Here is a 15,546-nt window from a genome sequence, read left to right on the forward strand (position 1 = left end):
TGAGTGGATACAATGATGAGGATGGCTCTACCCTCATTTGGTGGGATTTAATGTTCAGTGAGTTTATGGTTCCAATTCATATGGTCCACTGGAAAAAGTCTCTCAGTCCCTTTCCCATAGTTGATGCATGATGTTGTACCGGCTTACACCTCCTGGTACTGTCGGTGGCCGGTGATGTGTTCGATGTAGATGTCCCTGGACTATCGGATGGTGTCCGAGACCATGAGGCGCCGCATGAGCCGTGCGTAGTGTCGACTGATCCCACAGGTCCGCAGCACACACTCGTTGCAGGGGTCCCAAGCGCCCAGGGCTCTGACGATCAGGGCATCCATCTGCACCTCGTAGCCCTTCGCTCTTAAGGTTTCGGCCAGGGGGGCATATTTTTCCAGCTTACGAGCTCGGGCTTCGTGGAAGGCCGGGGTCCTGTTCTCGAAGGAGACCGTGATGTCGACGAGGATGATCTTTTTCTGGGCCTCGTCAGTGACTGCCATGTCAGGTCGCAACTGGCTGTCAGTACCGGGGATGGCGCAGTTCACGACGACCTCCCCCAGGCGCGGTGCAATGGGTTTCACCAGGCGATTCTGGATGGCGTTGTGGCGCAGCTGCTAGGCTCTGAAGTGGGGCTTGCAGCTGCACAGGACGTGGGGCAGGGTCTTGTTGGAGTAGCCGCACTTCCTGCAACGCTTGTCTTGGTTCCCATGGTGGACGGCTCCGCTGAGCGGGACGCAGTTGAGCCGGGCGCGGTGGATGAACCGCCAGTCGGCGAAACGGGTGAAGCCACCCCCGGCGAGGAAGTGGTTGCTGGCGTCCCACTTGCTGGTCAGTTCGAAGTCTTTACCCTGGTCCGGTTTACGCTTCAGAGTTTCCATGTACAGTGAGTGGATGGCTGCCTTCAGGGTCCTCTCCAGCATGCCCCTGGCGCTCGGGGTGACGATGGTGTTGTCGTTGGACCTGATCTGCGGCACCAGGACTCCCAGCTCCTGGAGCTCCTCGCATCACTCCCAGCGGCAGACGATGCGCTTCCCCAGGCGACGCGTGGCATATTACATTTACTGATTAATGCATGTTCTTCCAAAATTAGAAGTACACCAGATGCACATAATGCATGCGCTTACCAATTAGTAAAAGAAACAGGGAAAGTAACAGGAAAGAAAAATGAAAAGAAATAACATCTTCATTCCAGCCCCAATTCAACGAGATACATAAGTATATGCCTAACTTGAAGCATCTGAGTAGTTCAATTAACTTCAGTGGGCCTATTCAGATGCTTAAAATTAGGCATGTGCTTAAGTACCTGGCTCAATCAGGGCCTCAGTTGCTGCTGATGTCTACACAGTGTTATACCGAACACTTCCAAATGACAAACAGGGGGCAATTTAGGGAAAAGTCAGATTATCCTGGCACTCTGAAAGATAGAAGGAGCCGGAAATGGGAGCCTTCAGTAAGAGTTAGAGTTATCTAGATTACATGCTATGCTAAACTTGCTTGTTCAAATCTTCATGGATTTAGGAAAGCTTTCTGTTCAGCACAAGAACAGTTAAGCATCTGTGCAAAGCCCTCAGGGTTTTTTTTTTTAATTCAAATAATTAAGTTTAACCATTTTTTAAGTGGTCTTAACAAAGTGATAAATGTTACTGTCTGTTCAGTGGGATTTTCAATCTATAATAAAATAAATAACTAAACAAACCATTATACTATTTTATGTATAAATATGTAACCCATGTCAAACACAGTCAGCGCCCCTAAAAGTAAGTGAAGCTCAGTGGATTGGGAAAGTTAAATTTTTGTTAATCTTACTTAACACACATATTACCATCCAACAATGAAGAAAAAGTATAGGATTGACTAAATCAAACCCCATTTGCAGAACATATATTTATTTACTTATTTTGGCCATCAGTTTAATTTCCAATGAGAGAATTTGGATTAATCTTCCCGTGGAGCCCAAAATTTGTTGTAAATTTAATTCATATTGGATGTAGTTATAGAAATACGGTTTGCATCCCGGTTAAGATTGTGTCATTGTTTCCATTATAAACCTAATTTTTTTTTTCTGCCAGGTTTTTTCTCTCCATGATACATTATAGCAGAATTGCCAGCTGTATTAAAGGTTTTTTCCCTTCCTCTTAGACTGCAGGCATCAAACACTGTTTTATTGGAGGCAGGACAGTGGATTAGAAGGGGGTGGCAATCTGTTCCAGTCTGGGTAATTCCGCTGTTAACTATAAGGTTGATCCTACATTAATTTCCTTGCATACTTCAAATTCTCATTGATTTCAGTAGTATTTTGGTTGCACAAGGAACGAAAAATAAGGCCCTATGTTTCTAATTTTCAAAAATGTATTAGAATTTGGTCCCAGATCCTGTAAATATGCACATGCTTTCCTTTACTCACAGGAGTAGCTCCATTGAACCCAGTGGGTGAGATTCTATGCTGTGCCTTTAGGGGTATGCCTACACTGCAATGTAAACCAGAGTCTGGGACCTAGGCTTGTGGACATGGTGTTTCCAAGCCTGTGCTTGAGCATCCACGCTGCATTGTAAACCTGGGTTAACAATTGCTAGACCTGGATCTTATAGCCATGCTTATGCATCCATATTACACTACACATTTGACCCGGGTCTGCAGTTTGAGCTGTGTCCACACTGAAAAATGGCAGGGCTTGAACTTGATTCTCAGCAGGACTTGGGCTGTGACCCACGCCCCTACCAGAGTCCCAGGACCTGGATCCTGAGTGCTTGCTGACCCTAGTCAGACTGATCTGTGTGTGGATGAGAGGGGGACTTGGGCTCAAACCTGAGTCGGAGCCTGGGCCTAATGTGCAGTGTAGACATATCCTAAGAGGCTCACTACTGTACTTGAAACCTGGGGAAATAGAGGCTAATGTGGCTTTAAGCCATTTGTGCTCTCCCACTGTGGGCTGCTCCAGGGGCTAGAGTGGTCACTGGGGTAATTTAGAGAGCACTGGTCCGTTAAATTATGGCAGCTTCCCTGCACTGTCCAGAATCTCTGCAGCACTCTGTGCTGCTGCCCACTCCCAGCCTGCCCCTTTTGCTCCCCACCATGCTTGCAAAGGGGTGCTCAAAGGACAGCCTGCTGCTGTCTTTCCCAGTTCCTGTGCCAGGAGAATTCTCCCCCGGCCACAACCAGAGCTTTTAGGCAGCCTTTATGGTGCTCCAGCCCATGTACCTCAAGTACAGGGGCCAGAGCAGAGATAAGAATCGTACCCAATGACACAACTCACTTGATTTAAAATTACATGTGTGCATAAACTGTTTGTGGGTATCGGGGTTTCTATTGTCCGAATCTGGGCAGATAAGGCCTCAACATTTTACAGGGGCTAAACCCAAATGATCTTTCACCCACTCCACATACTGAACTCCACCTTGGGCCTGTCTACTACTATTGGATTGGTTCCCAATCCATACATGAGACGGGAGCTAGACTGAGTTCAGTGGGGAACCACTCACAAACCAGCAACTGATTCAGGCCTTTAGTGTTGAGAGGATTTGTCATTAAATGTTTTCAAAAAGTTAAGTGAAATCAGATTCTTTTAAAAAATGTTTCTCTTTGTAGAGCTGGAAACCCAAGTACAATAGCATTGTGAGGGTGCAAGATTTGTCTAAAAATGCTACTTAGCATTATATGATGCTTTTCATCTTCCACGTGCTTCACAGACATTGACTTGATGCTGATCTCACACCAGTAGGACACCATTCACATCAGTAGAGTTGTTCCTGATTTACACCAGGCATAGCAATGATTAGAACCAGGCCCATGAAGTAATTAGTCCTCCGAACACACCTGAGAGATAATTACCATAATATTTTAACCTAAGTTCACAGTCCAAGATAGGTGAGTGTTTAAATCCAAAATCACCCTGTTTTAGCTCAAGCAAAAGTATGATTTTGGGTTAAAGACACTGGACGAGTGGGGTGGGGGGAAAGGAGACCTCAGCGCTGCTACAAACTTCCTGTGTGAGCTTTGACAAATCATTTGACTTTTCTGTGCCTCAATTCCCCTTCTGTAAAGGGGCTAAAATACATCCTTGCTCCCACTCTTTGTCTGTCTCAAGTATTGCCCTTCCGTGGCAAGGACTGCCTCTTGTTATGTGTGTACACAGCACATTGCACTACAGGACCCGCTTTTTGGCTGAGGCCTTTAGGCTTTTCCATAATAACACTTTAAAAATTGTGTAATAATATGGCTTCAATGAAGTTGCACTTGGGATGAATTTAGTCCATCTATTTTGATAATCGAATGTGTCATTAGTATTACAGATATGATATTCTGATATCTTTATCTCGCCTATCCTTTTATAGTTCCTCACTTTTATAAGTTTGTATCACATCCCCAGCTTTAACTGAATCACAGTTCTTCCATGTGCTATTGTAAATCTTGATAAATCAATAAAGCAGAATAATTTACAAGGATGTATCTGGAATAATAGTTTGACTGTTTCCGCTGGTTAACTTGATAAGAGAGCTTTCTACCAGGTTTGCTTTGGGGTTTAGAGAGGCACTGTAATTCCATGCCACTAACCTTCAAATGCTTCCTATAGCTAAATAATCCAAGAAACATTAGACTTCAAACTTGAGTTTTCTATTTCATTAAAATTGATCACTGTAAAGTCTAGGAGTATTAAATTGACTGCAAATATGAAGGCTTTAGAAGGCAGAGATGTTCAGGAACAGGGTGGCGGACAAGGTGTTTGAAGAATTTATCTGTCTCTGGCATGCTTTTATGATAATTCAAATATTGGAGATAATTTATAACTCTATCAGTATTGTAGTAGAGACCTTATGTGCTGGAATTTATATCACTTTTCCTTTTAGACATTTAAACCACATGTTGTGATAAAAAAATGAGGACAGAATTCCACCAAAGGAGTGATTTATTTTCAGTTTAAAACACTGGCTACATTAAAACCACATGTAAGTAAGTACTGTATAACCAAACCAAGCTCATAATAAGGCTTAAGACACTGAAGGTAGATTAAATATTTTTGGTTTTTAACTTTGGCAGAGCATGGACTAACATAATCTACCTAAGCTACACAGTACATTAACCAGAACGGAAGTGCAAGTTCCCTTGGTGAAAATCTAAGAAATTATTAAAGTACATATACAAAACAATTTAGCCTCTTGTTAACTAAGTTTTCCTATGTATCTGTGAAGGGTGGAAGGTTTCTGTCCATTTGCTAGGTGACATATTGGGTCTCTGCAGATGTCCCTTCTGAAACATCATAATGATTCAATGTTTAATCTTAATACTTAACTTTTTATAAAGTCATAATGATTTTCACTTCTAATAACTTTACAAATTTGATTAATCCTCTGAACACTCCTATGAGAAAAGTATTGTAATTTCCACTTTACAGAGACGTAAACTAATGCATAGAAGTTAAGTGACTTGTCCAAGTCCAGAGAGGAAACCAATATGAGAGCAAAGATTAGGACTAAGGGACTCCTAATTTCTAGACCAGCACTCAGATGATAACTAATATTACTTTACACTTATTTAGCACTTTCGAGGCCAGATTCTCTGGTCCTTTTACGTCAGTTTAGCACTAGTATCATAGAATCATAGGACTGGAAGGGACCTCGAGAAGTCATCTAGTCCAGTCCTCTGCACTCATGGCTGGGCTAAGTATTATCTAGACCATTCCTGACAGGTGTTTGTCCAACCTGCTCTTAAAAATCTCCAATGATGCAGATTCTATAATCTCCCTAGACAATTTATTCCTGTGCTTAACACCCTGACAGTTAAGAAGTTTTTTCTCAGCACAAAGCTTCCCTAAACCTGGTGGATGTTGGCCAGTGAAGAATCTGACCGGTGTTCAGAAATCGTGCAGTTCCATAGAGCCTGCATAGTGGCTCTAACACCATTCCCCCACCCGCAGCCTTTGGCACAGAGGGTGGGTCAAGGGAAAAGGGAGCATGGCTGGGGAATCCAAGTTTGCCAGAATTAAAGTATGTTTCAGTTTTCTCAAATCCCATAAACCACAGCTGACTTGTTAGCTATATTTTTAGCATCATAGAAATTAGAAATAGAAAAGATGTATTAATTATTATACCCACTCCTTGCAAGTGAAATAATTAGTCCACATATTGTACAGTAGATTATTATTAATTTGTATTACCGAAGCGCCTAGAGATGCCACTAAGAGCAAGGCCCACTTGTGATAAGCAATGTAGCAATGTGCAAACACAGTGTGTGAGAGAATCCCTGCTCCAAACAACTTGCAGGCTAAATAGACAAATGTTGGGAGGAAAAACCTAATAGTAGGTGTACTGCTGGTAGACCTACTACACTTAAAAGAAAATAGATACATTTATTAGATGTATATGCAGGATCGTACCAAAGGGAAGCAGTGATGATATAACTTCTTTGATTGTCTTTCATTTTTTCCCTATTTCTAAATACTCAGCTAACAATACATCATCAGGAATGAAAGGATCCAATTCTTTATTTGGGTCTCTGAACCTTCTTCCTTGTTTATACTTTGGGCTATCACCTATACTCTCTTTAATGTTGCATCATTCATCTTGTTTGTTTTCTCCCTTTCCTTAGATGTTTCCAGGTGTGTGGCAGAGAGGAAATACACCCAGGAACAAGCCCGCAAGGAGCTTCAGCAAGTTTTCATTCCCGAGTGTAATGATGATGGCACATACAGCCAGGTTGAAAAGTTTTGGCTCAGTATTTTTATGTCTTGTTGTTCAGCATGCTCGTGTGTTTGTGATGCAGCGAGGGAATTCCATTAACACTGAAGTTTAGAAGTGGGAGAATAGTTCACGATTTGTACCAATTAAGTCCTTGGCCTCTCTTCAGAAATGATCAACAAAAGAGCTGCATGTGATGTTGGTTATTGTGATGTGCACCCCATTCCACTAGGGTGAGACAACCAAGTCATTTCTCATAGCTCTCTGACGAGTCATCAGCTGGTAAAATGTGTATGATTTCTGTCTTGTTCCTGATCCTAACCAGTAATCTTGTGGTAAAAGAGTCCATATTCTATTGCCAAAGCCATGAGTCATAGAGTAATCCTCCCTAACCCCTGCTGAATCTCTGTTCAGGCATCATGGACTGAGACTGAGTTACTCAGGCAAGGACTTAGAATCCAAGAGGGATACAATTTGAAGCTTTTATCACAGTCAGATACATATTAAGCAGGACTGTCTTCTGCTACCATTATAATAAGCTTTAAAGGTAGAGTCATGTAGAAAGTTACCATAGTCATTTTTAAGTGTAGCTAATAGTTAACATTTTCCATATAAATATCAGTATGGTAGAGAAAGTGACATTAGACTCCAGGAGAGATGTTAAGATGTTGGGATTTATAAAACAATTAATGTAAAGTAGGCATTCCAGTAGTTTGTTCTCTGAGAGCTTTGGGCATGAATAATACAGGAAAATGTGCTGTATCCTGTTGTTACTGTGCGTGAGATGATATGTTGTCTATCTGGAAAAAAGCTAGAGGGGGCTTACCTCAGGAACAGAGATAGTCAATCCACGTGTCCCCTCGGGAGCTTCTGTGAGCTTTTCATAATGCCTGTATCTTATTCTTTCAGTATAGGACATACTACAAGCGAACACACATTAATAGCTTTCTCCTCAGTTCTCCCCTGAAGCACCTACTGTAGAGTACTTGAGGGAAGCTCTGCTTTTATGCTTTAAGGATATTCATCAGACTTGAATTATGGTCTATTAGTGGATTATCTTACTAGACACAGAAAAAGACATTTGATATCTTTTAAATATATTCTACTGGAGGACTCCATTGTACTCAAGAGACATATATAAATATAGACTCTATGTGCCATGAACATTTCAATATGGTCAACATATGTCTCATAGATTTCTCTCACTTGATGTAATTTCCTGACAGGTTCAGTGTCATAGTTACACAGGATACTGTTGGTGTGTCACTCCCAATGGACGTCCAATCAGTGGTACAGCTGTAGCACATAAAACTCCACGATGTCCAGGTAAGTAATGATTTAAGTTTATCAGTGACATCCATCCATTTTCTCTACCTGTCTCAGTTTTTAGGATTTTGTACAGTGCTCATTAACATGATACTTATGTGCCAACATATGGTGTCATGCAACAGCATTGCTGAAATGATTATTTCTGTATCTTATAATTTTCTTCCTTGTAAACTCACTGCAAACATTCCATAGAGTTTTACTTTTTAAACATTTTAAGTATTAAGAAGAATTAAAAAAAACAACAACACTGTCCAAGGTTTGGTATTGTGAAAACAAATTCTCACCAGTAGCCAAATGGGCGGGGGGGTAGGGTGTGGGGGGGGAATCACCACACACCCTGTTCAATAAAGCTGAAAAGTAGCATTAACATCAACGTTAAACCTTTGTTTGTAGAAAATGAACAACAAACAAAGACTGCAATTCCCACAAGTTTTTATTTTAAACCAGTGCACATGAACAAATTAACCAGTTTTTAGAGACTGCCTTTTAGCCTCATTTCAAACATGTCAAAAATGTATGGTAAATCAGAATTGTACAAGCAACTGTACCGATTACTTTTCCAGGTGGTTTAGGTCAATACAACAGCTCTCTGTCTACAGATATTGAAGCTTTGTGAACTGCAACAGCAGTACCCCCTGCACTTTAAACTTCTTGTAGTGGAAGGATTAATTGACACCTTGGCTCCCTGGAAGATAGTGTTAGGCAAAAAGATTCTTTCCCCCAAGAATCAGGCAAGCCCAGACAATGCTAAAGGGGGTTTATTCGTGGTACCAGGAAGACTGATAAGCAGCTTCCAAAATATGGTGCTACAGTGGCCTGTTACATACATTCTTTTATTAATTTAGTTGCATTTATTTGTATATATTGTTACAAGTTAAAAAAAAACCCTAAACAAAAATAAAAATAAAAACAGTACATACGTATAGAGGTCATCCTAATTGGATTAAGCATCTATGTCTACTTTGCAGGGGGGGAAAAGGCGGGGTGAGGGTGGGGTAGGGATGAGTGCTTACAAATATCCGGTGGGCTGTGAAGGGAGGGTTTGTTCTGTTTTAAGAGTTAAGTTACTGGGCAGGCATTTAACCATATAAGGTTATTAAGTGTTTACATTTGTCAGTGCCCTTGGGCTACTGAAGCATTTCTGCTTGATCTGTGGTTTCTGTCTTAGTTGTTAGCTAAATTTTAATTTTTGCCTGACAATAGGCAGAGTTGAAGAAACTGAGATATGGCTTCTGGTGGGGCTCCCTTACCCGAACCTTCCCTATAGTTAAGCAATATTTTCAGAGCAGAAACCTTTATTATTATTATAATAATTACAAGAAGGGAGACGACCAGAGAAGAAGTGAATATGTAAGAACAAAAGAACATCAACATTTCAGGCTGCTTTTAAGCCCTGTGTGACTTAAATGGTGTGGAGAGCCTTCCAAGTGTCCTGTCCTATGGTAGTTGTTACCCCAGGATCCATAAAGTTCAGTTTAGTTCAGTGATCTAGTCCAATCTAGCATATATGCTGAAGAGTCACTTTGGAGTCAGACAGAGTTGCCAAGAGCCACATAAAATGTTCACAAGTTTCAAGATTTAATAATATATACAGAAGTGTATTTTAATGTAATGATCGATACAAACTCTGACCCTGATTCAGGACCATATTTAAATGCTTAAGTGTTATCCTAAATAGGGATGTAGTTAAGTGGTGCTTAAGTGCCTTACTTAATTGAAGCCTCCATCAGGAGTTTTGCAATATCAGTGATCATGAAATCCAGTAGCTCCCTCAATTTCACTAACCTCAACAAAAAAGGATTATGCATGTGCTGAAATCTCAATAAATAATTGTCTAATAGCTCTGCCACAGTGCGTGGCATTAATTTCTGGTCCACGGTTCTGCTGAATTATTTACTGGACAAGCAGATTCATGGGATTTTTCATGATCATTGTAATCAAGAAAAAAATGTAGTTAGTTTCAGATGCTTTAACTGATTAATCAAGACACAAATTGTTCAGTTTCTTCACTTACACCGCTAAAGTGTTTGCTTTATTCAATCAAAGTCATGATGTGAGCCGGAATATAGCCACAAGAAACCCATCTTTCTTCTATATTCAGGACCAAGGCCCCAGTTTTGCAAAGACTCATGCATGTGCTCAGCTTTACACACATCAAGTAGTCCCACTAAAGTCAATGAGTCACAGTGCATAAAGCTAAGCATGTGTGCAAGTCTTTGCGGGATCAGGGTCCAAATCAGTGCATAGGACCCAATTCTGCACCACTGAAGTTAATGGTTGTTTTTCCATTTATATCGGCGGATGCAGGACTGGGCTTGTAATGTCTCAAATACCTAGGAGAGGATTTTGAAATGCTGTGATGAAGAGCTCAATGTTACTTAAAGAGGACTACACAACCACCTACTACCATACGAGAGACAGTGCTACAAATTTTACAAGAAGTTATGCAGTGAAATAACACAATCCCCTGTGCTAATTTTGCAGAATGACATTCTTGCTGAAGCAGAGCTGCAGCTGTAGTCTGTTTCCCAGTCTGTTTCCAGGATCACCATCTGTCAGGACTGGAGAGATTTTTTTTCCAGAAGGAACATTGAAGTTTTCCATTACATCTACTATTTGCTTTTATCTTTTTTCCCTTTTCTATCATTATGCCCAGGAATGATGCCCAAAATATCATTACTTACACAGAGTTCATACTTGCTTCTTTCTTAATTAGTTCTTTTGGGATATCACAGGCTCTCAACCAAGCCAAACTGATAAACTGTGCCTTTTCTGGCCTATTCTCAAGAATTCCCTTGCTGTTACTTAATATTGCAAGTGCACATCTTACAGCAGTGGAATCTGAAAACTGAACGGTCATGTATTCTTCAGTTGCCTATGCTTTTCTGGAGACAGAATGTAGTGGTTAGTTACAAGGAGGTCTTTGATTATTCCAACATTTACACATACAGTTTCATCACCTTGACTTTCATATGAATGCTCGCATGGTACCACTGTTATCTGCTATCTCACATGGCTTAACTTCATGGAACTTTTGCTAATATATGTGTTTCTTCTTTATTTAAGGGTATGGATTTATTTGATATGTGGATTTACTTGCACACGAATATTTGGCGTCCAAACAAAAATGCTTAATATCAAAAAGTACATCTCTCTCTTGGGTTAATCTTTTGTGATGGGATATTAGATGTGGAGTCCTGAACAAAAGCACACTTCTTTATCCATTCCTTAGAAAAGGTCTTGCATTCCTATTCCTATTTATATTTCTTCAAACTGAGCATGGATTTTGAAGTATTTGATGGTTGCTTTTTCACATTGTGATTTTTTTTCAGCTTCTGTTTACATGTTCAGCCAGCTCATAAAATAACAATTATAAGCAGGGAACTCCTTACTCAGGCCTGTAGTATTCTAGATGTAGCCTTTGCCAATCCTGAGCCTTATCTTCTCTCTTACTTTGCTCAAATATATAACACATATTTATTGCACTTCTTTTTGGTTCTTCCCGATGGATCCCCTTGTTTTGTATGTAACAGTACAGAGGATCATCTTCCAGTCCTTCATCCTTCCTGCCTACATTTTTGCTCTTGTTTCGTATTACATCCCTTTCCCCCTTCACTCCCTGAATGAGTTCAGCCTCACTGATCCCTTCATTTCCTTCTCCCACACTCCTCTTCTGCATTCATCAGTGTGTCACCAGTTAAATGTGGAACACATTCCGTATCACAGTGCTCCAGGGGTGCACCCTCTGCATTAAAACCCTCCCTGAAAGCTTACTGTACTTCTTCCCAAAGGCCTACAGTTCTAACCAACACCTCATGATACTGCCATCCCCACTCCTCTCTGTAGCTAGTAAAATTATGCTCTCACCATCTGAGACTCCCCATGGGCTCTTTTCTTATACTTGTATTGATTGTAAATTTCTTGGGCAGCTACTATTTCTTTTTTCATTTTTTGTACAGTGCTGACCACACTGTCAGTGTAATAACCACCCCCGGTTTACACCTGTGACCTTTGACACTTCACTTGAATCCAAAGTAGACACAAATCCTTTAAGCAGATTCATACAGAAAGATGCTTGCTCCCATTCAAAATCCCATTGACTTCAGCCCTTTAGACTTCAACAGAGCATGGTGTGGAAGTGGGAGTCTGCCTTTACAGATTAAATAGCATGGTCCTTAGTCTTGGTTAGTATTTCACCCTATTTAGCGGAGATTTTCCGAAACTCCCTTGGCTATGCCTGCTACCATGATGGTAGAGTCTTTTTCTGCGCTTATATTTTATTGAGGCAGCTACTGTTAAGCCCATTTAGTTTATAGTGGTTCACCCATGATGCTAGAAAAACACAGTACCGGAAATTCCGAATAATACCTAATAATACAAGTATTCCTAATATGAACAATTAAAAGTGTAGCTCTTGAGAACCTAGTGGCAGTTTGCTGCTCAGCTATTTATTTTCTGTTTTGGAGGCTTTCAAATCTGCATGCCAGATTTGTGATGTCAGATAGTTTTTCTCTGGCAAATTTCCTTGTCTAAACTTCATGTTGAAGTGGCCATCAGTTCAGTATGGTAAACATGACTTTTGATGCAGTGATTCACTTATTGAAATCCTTATTTTAGATCAACAAAAACATTCTGCAAGATTTTTTTATTTAATTTTCATTTTAATTCTCAGGGAATTTAGCACTTCTGAGGGGAACGGAATTGAGGCAAGCAACTCATTTCACATAGGCTGCTGAACAATTGTCAGGTGTAATGGTTTTTCATTACTATCAGCCTGGGTAACAAGATCTGAACTGGTGAGAAGTGATAGGCTTTATATTTCTTTGACAAAGCAGATTGAGAGGTGACTTGATCACAAAGTATAAATACCTTCCCAGGGAGAAAATACTGGGTACTAAAGGGCTTATTAATCTAACAAAAACCAACAGCTGGACGTTAAAGCCGGGCAAATCCAAATTAGAAATAAGACACACACATTTTTAACAGTGAGGGTGATTAACCACTGGAACAAACTACCAAGGGAAGTGGTAGATTCTCCATCTTTTGTTGTAGGTTCACACTGTACTCTTCTTTTGGTGGCCGGTAGAATACATACTCGCATAGCCCCCTTAGCAAGGGTATGAACAACACTGTGACCAGGCAGGCACAGCTTTAGGCTAATAGGGTAAAAGATGAGACTGAAGGGTGTGAGGATGTATGCAAGTACATGCTCTCTACTCACCCAAGCCATGCCTCCCTGTCTACACTGCTGTTTTTTAGCTGTGTATTGTCCCATTGCCTACCTGCTGCTGAATCCCCAAGAGGAGAAAGACTATGGCAGGTGAGAGGCAGTGGAGAAAGGCGTAGGCAGCTACCCACTGTGTAACCTTTCTCTGCCACAGGAAAAGGTAGAGGAAAAAGGCTTTTCCAGCTCCCCACTACTAGAATCCTTCCCCTGCCACAGAGAGAGGCCCCAGAAGTGGGGAAAGGCTCAGTCAGGCTTGGATGCAATGTGGACGCAGTCCGCTTTTCTCTGCGACATGTAGCTACAGATACACTGATGTAGATGTAGGCTTGACATCTTCAGACCAAGACTGAGTGCCTTTCTGGGAGATATGATTTACCCATACACAAGTTATTAGGCTTAACATAGGAGTTACTGGGTGAAATTTAATGGGCTGTGATCAGATTAGATTATCTACAAGAGATCAGATTAGATTATCTAAAAATTTTCTGGCCTAAAAACCTATGAGCAAACCTCAGAGCTGTGTAATCCACTTCATATTGCTTTTTGCAATCACAGTAGCACCACTAGTAATAATTGCTAGAAACTCTAGCTGGGATTTTCAAAGACGTCTAAGAGATTCAGGTACCCTACTCCCATGAAAACTGAGTAGGATTTCGACACGCAAATCCCAGACTCCAGTCTTAAAAAACAAACAGCCATTAACATAAATCTTTCTGAAATATGATTAGATGGGCATCACATATGGACTAATTCAGCATCACATTGTATTGCTTCAGAAAGACTGCATTAAGTAGAGCTCTTGGTCTTAGGTTTGAAATGAATTTGGGCAGAAATTCGAGGTGATTGTGAAAAAAAGTCAACATTAGAACTGGTCAGAAAAAGTTATTTTACCATTGAAAATTTCAATGAAATTAAAAATAATGATTTTGGCAAAATGTTCCACCAAAAAATTGACTTTTTGGCAAAAAATCTAAACTTGACAATTTTTGGCTGAAAATCGTTAATATTTGGTTTAAAACTTTTAGTTTAAAACTGAACATTGCTATTGGGAAATGCCATTATGACCATTTACACCAGCTGACATTCTGCCCCTAGGGTTGTTATAATACCCCAAACTGGGCAAAAATCATGTTCTAATTTTGGGGTTTCATTGCTATAAGTTTCCAACTATTCCACTTTTCAAGGCTTTTTATTACCGATCTATAATAATCTGTCTATAGTTTCTGCAGTATGACTTGCTGAAAATGCACAGTTTCTCAGTGTTTTCTGCCAGGTGATAATACAATAGATATTTAAGTTGCTAAATCTATCAAATCGTAACTTAATTTAAATTGAAGTTGTCCCTATTTTGCATAACATTCTAACATAATAATTCCTCATGTTATGATAATGGCTCTTCATGAACTGCTCCATTTCTTGTTTTTTAATGTATATTCAGTCTGATACCAAGAAAAAGAAATCAGATTAAACCCTCACTTTATTCTGAAACTATTTTTATAGACGAGCAATAATAAAGCATTTAGTAATTTTTGGCAGGTGTTTAATGAATGATGAGTTGGCTCAACTAGGGCATGATTCAGAACTCTTTGAATTAATTGGATTTTTTAAAAAGACTGTCTGTTTAGTTTAGGGTTTTTAATGCTGGCCATCCCTGTAGTATCTAAGTACCTTCCATGTAAAATCAATAACAATTGAAAAGTCTGAAGTGGACATCATGGAGCTTCTGAATCGCCTCTCTCTTCATGGTAAAAACTGTACTTAGGGTATTTTTGTTTGCTTGCTTGTTGTTTATTTGGGTTCTCTTAGTTAATTTGTTTGTGTTACAGGTTTTTACTTCTATTTTTAATTTTAAAAAACTGGGGGTGGCTGTTTATTTGGGTAGATGGGGCTGTCACTACTGTTAGTGTCATTCTTGCTGTGGTGGAAAGGCTTTTTCAAAGAGGAAGGGCTTGCAGTGTTTCCTAAAGATGATCAGATTATGTATTTACCTAATGTGCTCTGGAAGTTCGTTCCACAACCGGATCCCCTTGACCAAAATTGTGTTGTCCCCAGCTCTCACATGCTTTATGTTGGGCTTTTTGAGGCGGAAGTTAGGTTTTACACAGGTCTGCTCTTAATTCCGTAGAGGACAGAGCCCTTTTAGAGGACAGAGCCTCTGTTAATGTCAATGTTTATCGATGACACCACACTAATCAACAGGTAGGAGTAACAATTTTGAGTTGTTTCGTTAATTACTTGAAGTTAAATGGGAGTGACAGAATTTGCCGTACCAGATCACGTACAGTCACTGGGATACCCTCTCTCTAGGAGCGGTCATTATCTGATGT

At 40.3% G+C, this 15,546-nt stretch overlaps 1 protein-coding gene across 1 annotated transcript in view; it reads left to right on the plus strand.

The window, feature by feature from the left end:
• SMOC2 (SPARC related modular calcium binding 2) overlaps window positions 1-15,546 on the plus strand; it is a 118,149-nt gene that overhangs the window by 12,677 nt on the left and 89,926 nt on the right. Inside the window, exons 3-4 of the mRNA XM_077812167.1 lie at window positions 6,575-6,681; window positions 7,890-7,989. Coding sequence (XP_077668293.1) covers window positions 6,575-6,681; window positions 7,890-7,989 — 207 coding nt within the window. The remainder of the gene's footprint in view (window positions 1-6,574; window positions 6,682-7,889; window positions 7,990-15,546) is intronic.

Source organism: Eretmochelys imbricata, chromosome 3, assembly GCF_965152235.1.
Source record: "Eretmochelys imbricata isolate rEreImb1 chromosome 3, rEreImb1.hap1, whole genome shotgun sequence".
NCBI lineage: Eukaryota > Metazoa > Chordata > Testudines > Cheloniidae > Eretmochelys > Eretmochelys imbricata.